At 51.9% G+C, this 13,484-nt stretch overlaps 1 protein-coding gene across 6 annotated transcripts in view; it reads left to right on the plus strand.

Moving 5' to 3' along the window:
- Positions 1 to 13,484, plus strand: part of DNMT3A (DNA methyltransferase 3 alpha) — a 115,239-nt gene that overhangs the window by 16,906 nt on the left and 84,849 nt on the right. For 5 of the 6 annotated variants that reach the window (XR_008676751.2, XM_055377581.2, XM_031007921.3 and 2 more), the window contains exon 2: positions 12,001 to 12,249. Coding sequence is in view for 5 of the 6 variants with exons in the window: in XM_055377581.2 (XP_055233556.1) it covers positions 12,187 to 12,249 (63 nt within the window). In the remaining variant the exon portion in view is untranslated. Of the gene's footprint in view, positions 1 to 11,901; positions 11,924 to 12,000; positions 12,250 to 13,484 lie in introns of those variants that run through there. The other variant, XM_055377582.2, reaches the window with a different exon arrangement.

Below are 13,484 nucleotides of genomic sequence, written 5' to 3' on the forward strand. Positions count from 1 at the left end.
CCATTTGGCAAACACACACACACACACACACACACACACACATATATATATCAAGTTAATAGAAAATGTGCAAAACCACTAGAGGCCTGGTTTCTGCATTTGTTCACAAGGCTACACTTGCTACCTGGCTTCGTTGTCTTCTTATACCATTCTGTGTTTCCTCCACACTCAGCCAGAGCCTTAGCAGGTCATGCTTCTTTTACTTGGTGGAGTAACCCAAACCCTGAATCCTTAGTTATCCCGTTTTTGTTGTTGTTGTTACCATAACTTTCCATTCAGCCTTCCTTTGGGCATGGACGTTCTTAAGAGGTGCCTGAGAGAATTCGCTGGGTTCCAGACATAGTCTTGCTTGGCTCTGTGGCTGATCAGCAATCCAGTTTTCTCTTTGGTAACTAGGATCAATCACTCCAGACAGTGGCATAACTCCTTTTTTCCACTGTCAGTTCAGTGGCATAAGGAGTTCGAGAAAGCCAAGTGGGTGTGGGTGTCTTCTCTCCCAGGGAAAGCATTATGATATGTCCCTGGTGGGAGCACTCTCCCCCGAGGACGAGGTCAGCATCCCCAGAGGGTTTTAGAGTTGGGTGGGGGAACAGGGCCACGCGTAGGGGGCTAAGTGATAGAGGCTCTGGAGCTGGCAGCTGTGGACCATGCTGTAGAGAAGGTTGGAAAAGTAGAGGAACGTGCAGATGACCGTGGGCCGCTTCCGCTGTGGATGATAAAATCAGACCCATGCTGGTCACTGCCAGACCCCGTCCAGGACCATGTGTCTGATTCTCACATGGACTCTCAGCCTGGCCACCCTGTGCCCCTGACTCCCAGGCCGTGGGAAGACCATCTGACCCACAGCACGTGTGACCCCTAGACAGGGCTTCTCCTGGCTTGCAGCACTTGGAAATCGGTGCTGCCTTACGGAAGTCTGTGTTGGCTCATTTTGGCTCCTGAGAACAACTTCAGCTCCTTAACAGCGTCTATTTTAGGTATAAATCTCCCCCCCCGCTCACTTTTGGGGCTGTGTCATGGCAACCATTAGTGTGAGCAAAGCAGTCTGACTCAGACTCCCATGTGGCCGCCGTAGTGGCAGCAGGTTTGGTGTGATCATAAGTGCTCCTGCTGGTGGTGCCAGTGCTGGTGGTGCCAGTGCTGGTGGTGCCATGGCCTCGAGAGTGGTGTGAGAGCCACAAGCCGTCTTATTGTGACTCTAGAGCCAGATAAATCAGCTTTGCAGAGGGCAGGACTGCTGGCCTGTCACCAGTGGCTTTTGGTATTCTATGGGCAGCTGGTAGTTTGGGTGCAAGTAATGTTTCTGAAAGTCAGGGCAATGGAATGGTGATGGCCATCTCACTGGAAAATGGCACCAAGACCCCCCTCCCTCTCCCTCCTCCTTATCCATCCCCAGTCTTATGACCAAGAGAGGTTGTGACAGGAGGGGAAAGAGCTGACAGATAGACATCTCCGTCTAGGAGGTCTCCTCCACTTTCTCCTGGCCCCTAGCTGACCCCTACCCTAGCAGATGATTGGGCAGGGGGTGGAGGTGGGGCACAAGATACTCTGCTGCCTTCTGTCACCCACATTTGCACCTCCTCCTAAGCTCAAATAGGAAATTTAGCCACGGGACTGTTATCTGTGGGCCAGGGTCACCCCAGAGGCACAAACATCGATCATGGCCCTGGCTCTGAGATGTGTGTTTAGCATGCTCATTCATGACCAAGAAATGCCACATTTGCAAAGGGTTCTGAGTTACACGGACCTGGATTCATAATCCTGCCCTGGGGCTTTCGAGCTGTGCTACCCTAGAGAGGTATTAAACCTCTTTAAGCCTCCATGTCTTCTATAAAATGGGGATAACAATAGGACCTGCTTCATAGGATTGTTTTGAGGATTGAGGACAGTGCATGTTCCTTAGCACAGTGCTTGGCACATGGTAGGTGCTCAGGAAATAGCTGCATGAATGAATGAGTGAATGACCACTGCATTGGGCAGGGCATTGAATACTGTGATTAGCATGCTCCAGTGCCCTCCTTCCCCGCTCCCACTGCAGACAAGCCTGACCAGGAGAGAGAGACTGATTGGAAACTTTGTTTTCTGGCCAGTCCGTGCCCAAAGTTAATATAGATCTGCAGCAGTCACATGCTGATTGTGAGAGAGGGAGTGGAGAGCTGTGAGCTTCTGAGTGGGATGGACCTGGACTGTGCCTGGCTCCACCCCTTACCCACTGTGTGACCTTGGGCAGTTTTATTAATCTCTCCATACCTCATTATTCTCATCTGGAAAATGGGGATAAAAATAGTACCCACTTCAAAGGGTTGGGGTGAGGTGTGAGGATTAATGAGATGTTGACATTGTAAAGCTCTGCTCACGGGGCCTGGCATGTCGGAGGAGCTTAAGTACAAGCTCCTGCCTGAGCGAAGGCCACTTAGAGGAACTCCAGGGATTTCAAGAAAGGAGAGAAATCTGCGGGCTGGTTGAATCTGAGAGTAATCATCGTTAAGATTTATTGAGTACTTTCTCTGTGCCAGGCGCTCTGGGAAGCATTTTCAGGGCATTCCATTTTAATTTTCACAGCAGCGCTGTGAGGTGGAAAGTTCTTTCTCCCACTCTACAGCTGAGAAAACTGAGGCACAGTTTCGCCTCAGGCCACACAGCTGGTAAGAAATAAGGCCAGTGTTGGAAGCCCCGCAGTTGGCCTCCTAAGGAGCCCTGGAGGGGACTGAGATTAGCCCTTAGGTCAGGAGGGTGTCAGCCACAAGTCATAGACTCATACCAAAGTAGTGAAAGCTCACAGTCCCCGGAAGTTCAGAGACGTCCCTGCCTCCAGGAACAGCAAGACCAGGGGCCCAGACAGTGACTACAATGCTTTATCCCTCTGTCTTCATCTCTGAACTCTTCGTTCTCAGGCAGGCTCACCCACATGGCGGGAAGACAGCAGCTGGCAGCCCCTGACTCACATCGACCATGTTAGCATCCTTCCATCGCATCGATAAAAAGGTTCCAGGGAGGCCTCTGATTGGCTCTGCCTGGTCACGTGCTCACCACTTCCCTGGGGTGAGGGTTGAGGTCAGCACAGGCACAACGAAAACCCTTTGACAAGCGTTTCCCACCAGGAAGGAGGGGAAGGCATCTAGGTAGAGCAGAACAACCAGAGTCCACTAGAGGAAAAGGAGAATGCAAGCAGAGGGAGGGAGAAGGACCTGCTACAGAAATGGTCAGATATTTTTCAGCCATTCAGACAGAGAACTTGAGACGGAGAACAAGGGGCCCTTAGGGTGAGAATATTGGGATCGTGTTTGGTGGAGTGAGGATTTAGGTTTGTGGGCCGTGACAGTTTTGGTTTTGGAAGAGGATAATTATGTGCAAGCTCTTGTTGAGGAGAGACTGTGGGGTGGCAGGGGGGCCAGCAGTCTCTCAATCTGAAGATGGAGAGGAGGCTTGGGTGGTCATCTCGGGGGTGCTGATGAGGCTGGGGTTGGTGAGGAAGTGGGGACGGCAGTGGGGACAGTGTGGTGCAGGGGAGCAGTCCTGAGGCTTCGGGAGATGGTGGAGATGTAGCTCTTTGGTCTGAGAAGGGGCTGAGTGAGCGGGGGTTGTGGTTACGGATGCAGGCAGCACTGACTTGTGCTGCCCATGGGCTGGACGCAGTGGGAATGATGTGTTTGGAGGATTAAACATTTCGTGAGGGTGGGGGGTGGAGAGGGAGGTACCAGTGTTGTAGCTGGTGATGGAACTCTGTGTGGGTGTGAGGAGCTGATGATGGTTATTCTGTGGGACGTGATGATTTCATAGAACAACAGAGGTGGAAAGGCCTCAGCTACACTCTTATTTATAGAGGAGGAAATGGAGGCCAAACGCAACCGATGGCTGCAGTTGGGATGTAAGCCCTTTCTCCCATCCCCACTCTCTCTGTTTAAAAATTCATTTTTATTTACTCACAGTAGTACATGCATATAATTTAAGAAGTCGAATAGTACTAAAACCTCCTAACAAAATGCAGTGATTCCTTGCCTACTCCTACCCTTATCCTCTTCTCAGAGGCAACCGCTTTCGATTCTCTTGGCTGTTTCTTCCAGCAATTTTCATCTCATATTTCTGAGTAAAGTGCATATTTTTGATTCATCTATTTAGACATTTTCCATTGATTTCCTATTTGGCAGATCCTCTTACATGTCCAACCTTTCTACTCTTCAGCCATCCTCCTTAAATATTGACAGTACTCTTCTTATATTTTTTCAAAAAATTGTTTGTTGTTGTTGGTTGTTTTGAGACAGGATCTCGATCTTTGCCCAGGCTGGAGTGTGGTGGCACAATCACAGCTCCCTGCAGCCTCGACCTCCTGGGCTCAAGCGATCCTCCCACATCAGCCTCTCGAGTAGCTGGGACTACAGGCATGTGCCACCACACCCTGCTAATTTTGTAAATTTTTGTAGAGACAGGATCTCCCTGTGTCATCAGACTGGTCCCAAGTGATCCTCCTGTCTTGGCCTCTCAGAGTGCTGGGATTACAGGCATGAGCCATTGTGTCCAGCCTGAAAAATGTTTTGTGCATTTGGTAGCCAGAATAATGGCCCCCCTAAGATGGCCAGGTCCTAATCCCCTGGACCTGTGAATATGTCACCTTACATGGCAAAAGGGACTTTGCAGATGTGATTAAATTAATGACCTAGAGATGAGGGGATTATCCTGGATTATCTGGGTGGGCCCAGTGTAATCAGAAGGGTCATTAGAAGTGAAAGATGGAAGCAGAAGAGTAGTCAGAGCAGGAGATGTTGACGAGGCAGAGAGTACTGTGATGGGAAAAAGACTGGCCATCGCTGGCTTTGGAGTTGGAAGGGGACCACGTGGCAAGGAATGAGGGCAGCCTCTAGATGTTGAAAATGTCAAGGAAATGGATTCTCCTTAGAGTTTCCAGAAAAGAATGCAGCCCTGCCAACATCTTGAGTTTAGCCTAGTAAGGAGAGTCTTTTTTTTTTTTTTTTTTTACTACTGACTTGCAGAATTGCAAGATACTTTTTTTTTTTTTTTTTGAGACAGAGTTTCGCTTTTGTTGCCCAGGGTGGAGTACAATGGTGCCATCTCCGCTCACCGCAACCTCCGCCTCCCAGGTTCAAGTGATTCTCCTGCCTCAGCCTTCCCGAGTAGCTGGGATTACAGGAATGCGCCATCATGCCCGGCTAATTTTTGTATTTTTAGTAGAGACGGAGTTTCTCCATGTTGGTCAGGCTGGTCTTGAACTTCCGACCTCAGGTGATCCACCCTCCTCGGCCTCCCAAAGTGCTGGGATTACAGGTGTGAGCCACCGCGCCCGGCCGATAATGTGTTGTTTTAAGGCATTACTTTTGTGGTACATACAAAAGTAATTTGTGTGTACATACATGCATATATACATATATATATACACACACATATATTTGTTAAACCTACACACAGTGTTTATTTTATTATTTCGATAAAACTATTATTCACAGCTGAGCCTTGTGGTGCACTATAATAGTTTCTTTTCATTTTTTTTTTCCCTGAAGTTAATAATTACCTTGTTTCTCATCTGCCTTATTTTTTTGTACCTGTTGCTAATTCCTACCACAACTTCTAATATAATTTTATTTTTCTTTAACAATACTGTTACCTTAGGACTTCTTTTTCTTTTTTTCTTTTTAACTGACACATAATAATTGTGCATCTCTATGGGGTACAATGTGATGTTTCAATACGTGCATACATTGTGTAATGGTCAAAACAGGATAGTTGGTATATCCATCACCTCCAGCATTTTTCACTTCTTTGTGGTGGGCCTACCACACTTTCCAATAGCCATCAGTATTGCTTTCCACACGGGCAGTCACAGCAGGTAAAAGATGTTTCAGTTCCATTTTTTAAGTTATCTATCCTCTTTCACTCTGGGCTAGTTGCTTTCTAGGCACATTGTAGCTGATGCTCTGTGACTTCCTTTTGTGGTCATCTTTGGAATTCCCATTACTTTCCGGTTGGAATCTCTGTTTTCTGGCTTTCGTGTCCTCCTCTTGCTTGGCTCACTCCCCTCATTAGAGCACATCTTCCAGGACACACATCTGTCCATATCAAAATCCATTCATGGCTGGGCACAGTGGCTCACGCCTCTAATCCCAGGACTTTGGGAGGCCGAGGCGGGTGGATCACCTGAGGTTAGGAGTTTGAGACCAGCCTGGCCAACATGGCAAAATCCCATCTCTACTAAAAATGCAAAAATTAGCCGGGCATGGCAGCGGGTGCCTGTAATCCCAGCTACTCGTGAGGCTGGGGCAAGAGAATTGCTTGAACCCACAAGGCAGAGGTTGTGGTGAGCCGAGATTGCGCCACTGCACTCCAGCCTGGGCTAGAGAGCAAGGGTCCATCTCAAAAAAGAAAGAAAGAAAGAAAGAAAAAAATCTATTCAGTTCCTGGGTTTAGATAGCAGAGTATGGCCACGAGCGATACCTGTGTAGTTTTGTCAGGTAAAAAGACAGTTCGACAGCAGAGGGCATGGTCATGACGGCACTCGTGCCCCAGTCTCAGTGGGAAGGCTGGCCCTCTCTGGCTCATGCCAGGTGACTGGCATGCGGCCTCTTTTCCCCTTCATCCTGGAGCCTCCCTTCCCATCTCTCCTGTACTGGATCTTATGCGTATTAGAGGACATCTTCCTGTCCTTCCTGGGAAAGGAGCGTGAGGCCTCATATGTCTGAAGATGTCTTTACTAGGGCCCAGCACGGTGGCTTACGCCTGTAATCCCAGCACTTTGGGATGCTGAGGTGGGAGGATCACTTGAGCCCAGGAGTTCAAGATCAGCCTGGGCAACATAGTGAGACCCCATCTCTATTTAAGAAAAAAAAAAAGACCCCGGGCGCGGTGGCTCATGCCTGTAATCCCAGCACTTTGGGAGGCTAAGGCGGGCAGATCACGAGGTCAGGAGCTCGAGACCATCCTGGCTAACATGGTGAAACCCGTCTCTACTAGAAATACAAAAAATTAGCCAGGTGTGGTGGTGGGCACCTATAGTACCAGCTACTTGGGAGGCTGAGGCAGGAGAATGGCATGAACCCGGGAGGCGGAGGTTGCAGTGAGCCGAGATCCCACCACTGTACTCCAGCCTGGGCGACAGAGCGAGACTCCGTCTCAAAAAAAAAAAAAAAGAAAGAAAGAAAAGAAAAGGGCCAGGTGTGGTGGCTCACACCTGTAATCCTAACACTTTGGGAGGCTGAGGCAGGCAGATCACGAGGTCAGGAGATTGAGACCATCCTGGCTAACACGGTGAAACCATGTCTGTACTAAAAATAGAAAAAAATTAGTTAGGCATGGTGGTGGGCGCCTGTAGTCCCAGCTACTTGGGAGGGTGAGGCAGGAGAATGGCATGAACCCCTGAGGCAGAGCTTGCAGTGAGCCGAGATTGCACCACTGCACTCCAGCCTGGGCGACAGAGCGAGACTCCATCTCAAAAAAAAAAAAAAAAAAGAAAAAAAAAGAAAATGTCTTTATTTTACTCTCACACTTAAATGATAATTTGGCTGAAAATAATTCTAATTGGAAGATTGTTTAAGATTTGGTTTATTCTTTAAGAATTTTGGCTGGGCACGGTGTCTCACACCTGTAATTCCAGCACTTTGGGAGGCCAAGGTGGGTGGATCACTTGAGGTCAGGAGTTCAAGACCAGCCTGGCCAACATGGCGAAACCTGTCTCTACTAAAAATACAAAAATTAGCCGGGAGTGGTGACGGGCGCCTGTGGTCCCAGCTACTCGGGAGGCTGAGAAATGAGAATCACTTGAACCCAGGAGGCGGAGGTTGCAGTGAGTGGAGATCATGCCACTTCACTCCAGCCTGGGCAACAGAGAAAGACTCCGTCTCAGAAAACAAAAACAAACAAAAAAACCCAACTGATCGGAAGCTCTGAGAATGATAGTGGACTTGTTGGTTTTCAGGTCTACATAGGCTGACCTGAATAAGTCATTTTGACCCCATTTTGGTACTGATGTTGGTATTGGCATCCTTAAACCTTTCCTCTTAGACTCATTCGATTCTCCAGAGAAGGAAATGGTTGTCTGGCTGCCAGTATTCTTAGAGCCCAATGGGGGAATAGCCTGAGAGACTGGACATCAGCATTTAAAATAACCTTCCCGGCTGGTGCAGTGGCTCATGCCTGTAATGCCAGCACTTTGGGAGGCTGAGGTGGGCAGATCACCTGAGATTGGGAGTTCGAGACCAGCCTGACCAACATGGAGAAACCCCATCTCTACTAAAAGTACAAAATTAGCCGGGCTTGGTGGTACATGCCTGTAATCCCAGCTACTCGGGAGGCTGAGGCAGGAGAATCGCTTGAACCCGGGAGGCGGAGGTTGCGGTGAGCCGAGATCGCGGCATTGCACTCCAGCCTGGGCAACAGGAGTGAAACTCCATCTCAGAAAATAAATAAATAAATAACCTTCCTCTCCTTGGTTTGATATATCATCTTTGTTTTCAGCTGTGCCAAGTGACTCTGTGCAAAGACCCCCTATTTTATGCCCTCCAGTGACTACAGATAAACCTTCAAACTTGTAGAGGAGGGTCTAGGAATTCACTACTCTCACTCAGCCTCTCGTTTCTCACACGAGCATCCTCTTCAGCCCTAGTGCCAGAGTACCTGGTGCTGTCATATAAGCATCTGTTGAAGACTGTGTTATATATCAGCGTTCACACGCCTGTCTGAAATTTGGCTGTCACAAGTCTGCTTTCCAGATTCCACAATTTTGTTGGTGGTATTCCTTCTCTTGTTCAGCCTAATCTTGTGATTTTATGTCTTAAAAAATCTTTTGGCCAGGTGTGGTGGCTCATGCTTGGAATCCCAACACTTTGGGAGGCTGAGGTGGGAAGATCCTTTGAAGCCATGTGTTCAAGACCAGCCTGGGCAACATAGGGAGACCCTGTTTCTACAAAAAAAAAAAAAAAAAAAAAGCCAGGTGTGGTGGTACATGGCTGTAGTCCCACCTACTCAGGAGGCTGAGGTGGGAGGATCACTTGCACTTAAGCCCAGGAGTTTGAGGCTGCATTGAGCTATGATACTGCCACTGCATCCAGCCTGGGTGACAGAGAAAGAACCTGCTCTAAACAAACAAACAAAAAATGTTTCTATTGCATTGAGTTTAGAAGGTAGTGAGCCTTGGTATGCATATTCAAAGCTTTCAGTTCTTTTTCCACAACAGTTTTATAGTTGACGCAGTGGAGATGGTGATCATATCAGCTGTGATACAAAGATGTTTTCATGGTGGGATTCCTTGAAATTTTTTAAGTGGCTGTTACAAACATTATTCATGGTCACTGTGGACTCTAAAAGGAGGAAATAAAAGCTGCTTTTCATGGTGGTAGGGTTCTTGGCAAGGGTTTTTTGGTGGCGGTGGTGGTGGCAGTGCAGCCCTTGGCCCAGGTGGGATGAACGCTTTGGTATCGGAAGCAGCCAGGGCTGTGCGGTGGAAGGACCGGTGTGGTGGACACCCGCTGCTGTGTTGGGACTGTGGGCCCAGGAGAGCCCACTCCCCATGGCTGGGCTGCCTGAAGGAAGAATGAAGCCTCTACGGGTAGGTGGGCAATGCTATGTCAAGGTCTGGGACCTTGGCCACCAACTGGGGCCCCCTAGAGTTGTGTAGTACGTGGCCTGCCCAGACACATACTGGAGGATTTTAGGTGATGGACATGATTTTGAGGGACTGCTACTGACAGGGCTGGTCCATTGAGCAACACGAAAGGGTTGACCCAGGTCAGCTGCGTTTTCTGTGAGGACAGTTTCTGCAGCTCAGATGTCAGAGTCTTGGGTGGAGGAGGGGGAGGAGGAAGAGAATCTTCCTTTCCTTTCCTATCTGGGGTGTCTGCCCTTGGGGCCAATGCCCTGTGAAGTTCTGCTTTTCCCTCCAGCTTCCTTCCTCTCCAGAGCTTCTCTGAACCTCGCCGCACCCGTGGCGGCACAGATGCCCTCTGGGTGTCCCTAAGCCTAGGGCAGCATCAAGACAACCCTCCCGCCCCGCTTCCTTTGTGCCTGGGTCTCCCCCGACTCCATTTGGGGTGCCCTGTCCTTGTCAGCCCCTTGTGTGTCCACTGTGCCTGTGGGGCCGCAACAGCTTCCTTGGCTGGTCAGAGCTAATAATAGAAGGGGTCCTGCTCTCCCATTTCATTGGTGAGGAAACTGAGGGCCGGGGAAGCCTCCATCAGGAGTAGATCCCACCCCTGTGGACTTTGGGCTCAACGTTCTTTCCAATCAGACTCTGCCCCTCTTAGCTTCTGACCCTTTCGAAGGTTTTTGTTTTAGTGTGGCTGGAAATGTCTGTGGTAACAAATGGGGAGTGGGGCTTGACAGGGAATCACTGGCTGCTAAGGGCTGGGAGCCGAGTGCTTCTGGGTTGGACCAGTTCTCTGTTGGGATCTTCAGAGTTGCTTCTGTGGTGTGTGTTGGGGGACGTGAACCCAACCCCTCAGAACTTTAGTGTCAGAGAGATCTGGGTTCATGCCTCTGATGGGTCCTGGCCTTGTTGATCTTACCGTCACCTGTAAACTGGGCACGGCACAGCAGCTGCCCAGATGCAGAGCACGAGCCAGGCCCTGAGTGGCATGTGGCCCATGGAGCTGCTCTCTGCTGCCGTCCACCCTCTCGGGACCCGGGCAGCGAACCTTCCTTGAGCCCAGCACTGCGCTGTGCCTAGGGGTATGGGGAATGGACGCAGTGCACCTGGGCTGCCTCAGGGCTCAGCTGTGGGGCAGGTCTGCTTCCAGCCTTTCTGGGTTGACCTGATGGAACTCTTCCTGTCCCGGCCCTAAGAAGCTCCTCCTGCCAGCTCCTTCCTCCCACTACCCCCTGGGGCAGAGCCAGGGCTGGGGCACCCACTCCCAGGCAACGATGCACCCCTGGAGAAAGGGGCTAGGCCTGTAGGAGAGCCAAGCCTGTGCTTTCTCCCGGTCCTGGTTTTCCAGGGAGCCCTGGCTGGAGGGGGATGGGAGGAGAAACCCAGGAGGGAGGGGGAGCTGGGGAAGCAGAACCAGGAACTGGAAGGGGAAGGGTGTGGGTGGGCCCAGATCCAGCCTGCCTCCCGCTCTCCCTTGCCTGCCAATCCCCTCCTGGGCCCTGGCACACTCAAGGCAGGGGCTTGGCGGCCGCCTCCTCCGGGGGTGGGGAGCAGGGGAGCTCTTGTGTGTCTCTGAGTGAGGGGGCTGAGGCAGCAACACCCCCACCCCAGCTGTGGCCTGAGCTGCAGGCTTTGTTATTTCTCTGGCTTGAGGCCTACACCTGGAGCAGAGGGAAGAAAAGCCCCTAAAACTCAGCCGTGTGGGTTCAGAGGACCCCTCAAGCCCACCAACTCTGCAGGAAAATGAGGCTGGTTCATGGGGTGGGGGAGAGAGCAGCCTCACTCCTGCCTCAGCGTGGCCATGGCCTGTGGCCTTGGCCGTGGCCGTGGCCGTGGCCTCTCCCTCCTAGGCCAGAGCCAACCAGGCCTGCAGCCTGAGCTCAGACCTCAGCTTTCTCCGGGCCCAGGCGCCGGTCCTGAAGTGAGGTGACATTCATTTCACTACATCCTGTGACTGCACTCACTTCCTCCACGTGGCGGGAGGTGTGGGGGTGGGGGTGAGGACAGATTAGAAGGAAAACGTAGCCGGGCTAGGGGCCTCTGGGGGAGGCTGGGATTTCCCAGGGGCTGGTTGGGGTGGGAGGGAGGATGCGGGAAGCTTTCAAAGGAGAGAGAGGCTGTGAATGAAGAGAAGGGAGGAGGCGGAGGCAGCTGGAGGTCCCAGAAGTGGCACCCATTGGCCGCAGCGACACGGAGGGGAGACTGCTGCCACTCCAAGGCTCTCAGAGGCTGCTGGGGTAGGAGGTGGCCCTGAAGGGAGCCTGCCTCGGTTTCTCTGCTCTCTGGGGTGCTGGTGAGGCCAGAAGGAGGAGCAACACCCCAGGCCTCACAGGCCAGGTGTGGCCCTGGGCTGAGGGCCCGACCCAGGGAGGGTGGGGTGCTCCGCCCCACTGATCCTCTTCTCTCCCCCACAGGTGGAGCCATCGAAGCCCCCACCCACAGGCTGACAGAGGCACCGTTCACCAGAGGGCTCAACACCGGGATCTATGTTTAAGTTTTAACTCTCGCCTCCAAAGACCACGATAATTCCTTCCCCAAAGCCCAGCAGCCCCCTAGCCCCGCGCAGCCCCAGCCTGCCTCCCGGCGCCCAGCTGCCCGCCATGCCCTCCAGCGGCCCCGGGGACACCAGCAGCTCTGCTGCGGAGCGGGAGGAGGACCGAAAGGTGAGCAGCGGGTTCTGCTGGGGACCCTCTGGCCTGGGAGAGGGAGAGCCCTGTCCCTATGTGATGACAGCCGGCTCCTCATACTGAGTGCATGACCACATCACTCAGTGCTCACGACAGGGTGTGGGACCATCACATCCCTGTTTGGGTGATGAGGAAACGGAGGCTTGCAGAGGTTCAATTCTGGTGATGGAGCAGGCATTTGGTTCCAGGACCCAGGCTTTTAACCACCATGGCATTCGCACAGTGGCTCAAAGCCCAGGTCTGTGCCATTGTGAGGGTTTGGCCTCACAGAGAGTCCCAGAACCTGGATTCCTTCTCGGACCCGCCTCTTACTAGCCGTGGGCCTTCACGTGAATCACTTCTCTCTCAGCTGCCTCTGTTTCCTTAAGGTGTTCAGTAGCTTCTAGGGGACCAAAGACAAGTTCTGGGGTGGGGCACGGCAGACACGAGGCCGCAGGGGCCCACCCTCCCACACAGACGGAGGCACAGGCTGGGCTCAGTGTGGCGCCAGCACACTTTGGAGATGGTGATTTCCTGTCCCCGCCCCCCACCCCAGACTCCAAGTGAATGTCGCTTGGTGATCTTTGGTATGGCTTTTGGCTATGGAGCTGGTGACCTCCGTGTTTTCAGAATCTAGTTGGGGGTGGCCTCTCCACCCTTCTGCTGAACTCCAGGTTGTGCCTGAATCAGTCAGAGATTACATCAGACTGATGGGAATCCCTGCTGGGTCTCCACAGGCTGTCTTGGGACCTTACCAAGCTGTGTCCCCATGATAGGAAAAGCTGCCCCTTAACCCCCAGCACTGGACTGTGTTGCCCTCTGTCAGTGGAATGGTGAACTCACTGCCACCCTCCAGGGGATCTTATGATGGCCATAGGCCTTCCTGGCATGTCTGTCTGCTGTGCCTCTGCCCACAGTTCCCCCTGCCTGCTCCCCTTCCCCTGAGTAGCGCTGGGGGTTGTGCTGCTTGGTGGTGTCTGGGAGTAGCTGGGCATGCTCATGGGGGCAGCAGTTGGTTCTTTTGGAACAAAGGTGGACACCTGGCACCAGCTTTGGGGGCCCTGGGCACTCTGGGGCTAGAGGCAGCCAGCACCCTACCTGAAGGGTGTCAGCTCTGAGACCTCCCTCTCGCGTGCTCAGCTCCTTCCTGGGTTTACCGTTCTTCAGAGTGTGTTTCTGTTTCCTAGTTTTCCATCAATGGTTCTATTTGGTCCTTGGGGACAACTCTTGAG

Source organism: Gorilla gorilla, chromosome 12 (genome assembly GCF_029281585.2).
Source record: "Gorilla gorilla gorilla isolate KB3781 chromosome 12, NHGRI_mGorGor1-v2.1_pri, whole genome shotgun sequence".
NCBI classification, from domain to species: Eukaryota; Metazoa; Chordata; class Mammalia; order Primates; family Hominidae; genus Gorilla; species Gorilla gorilla.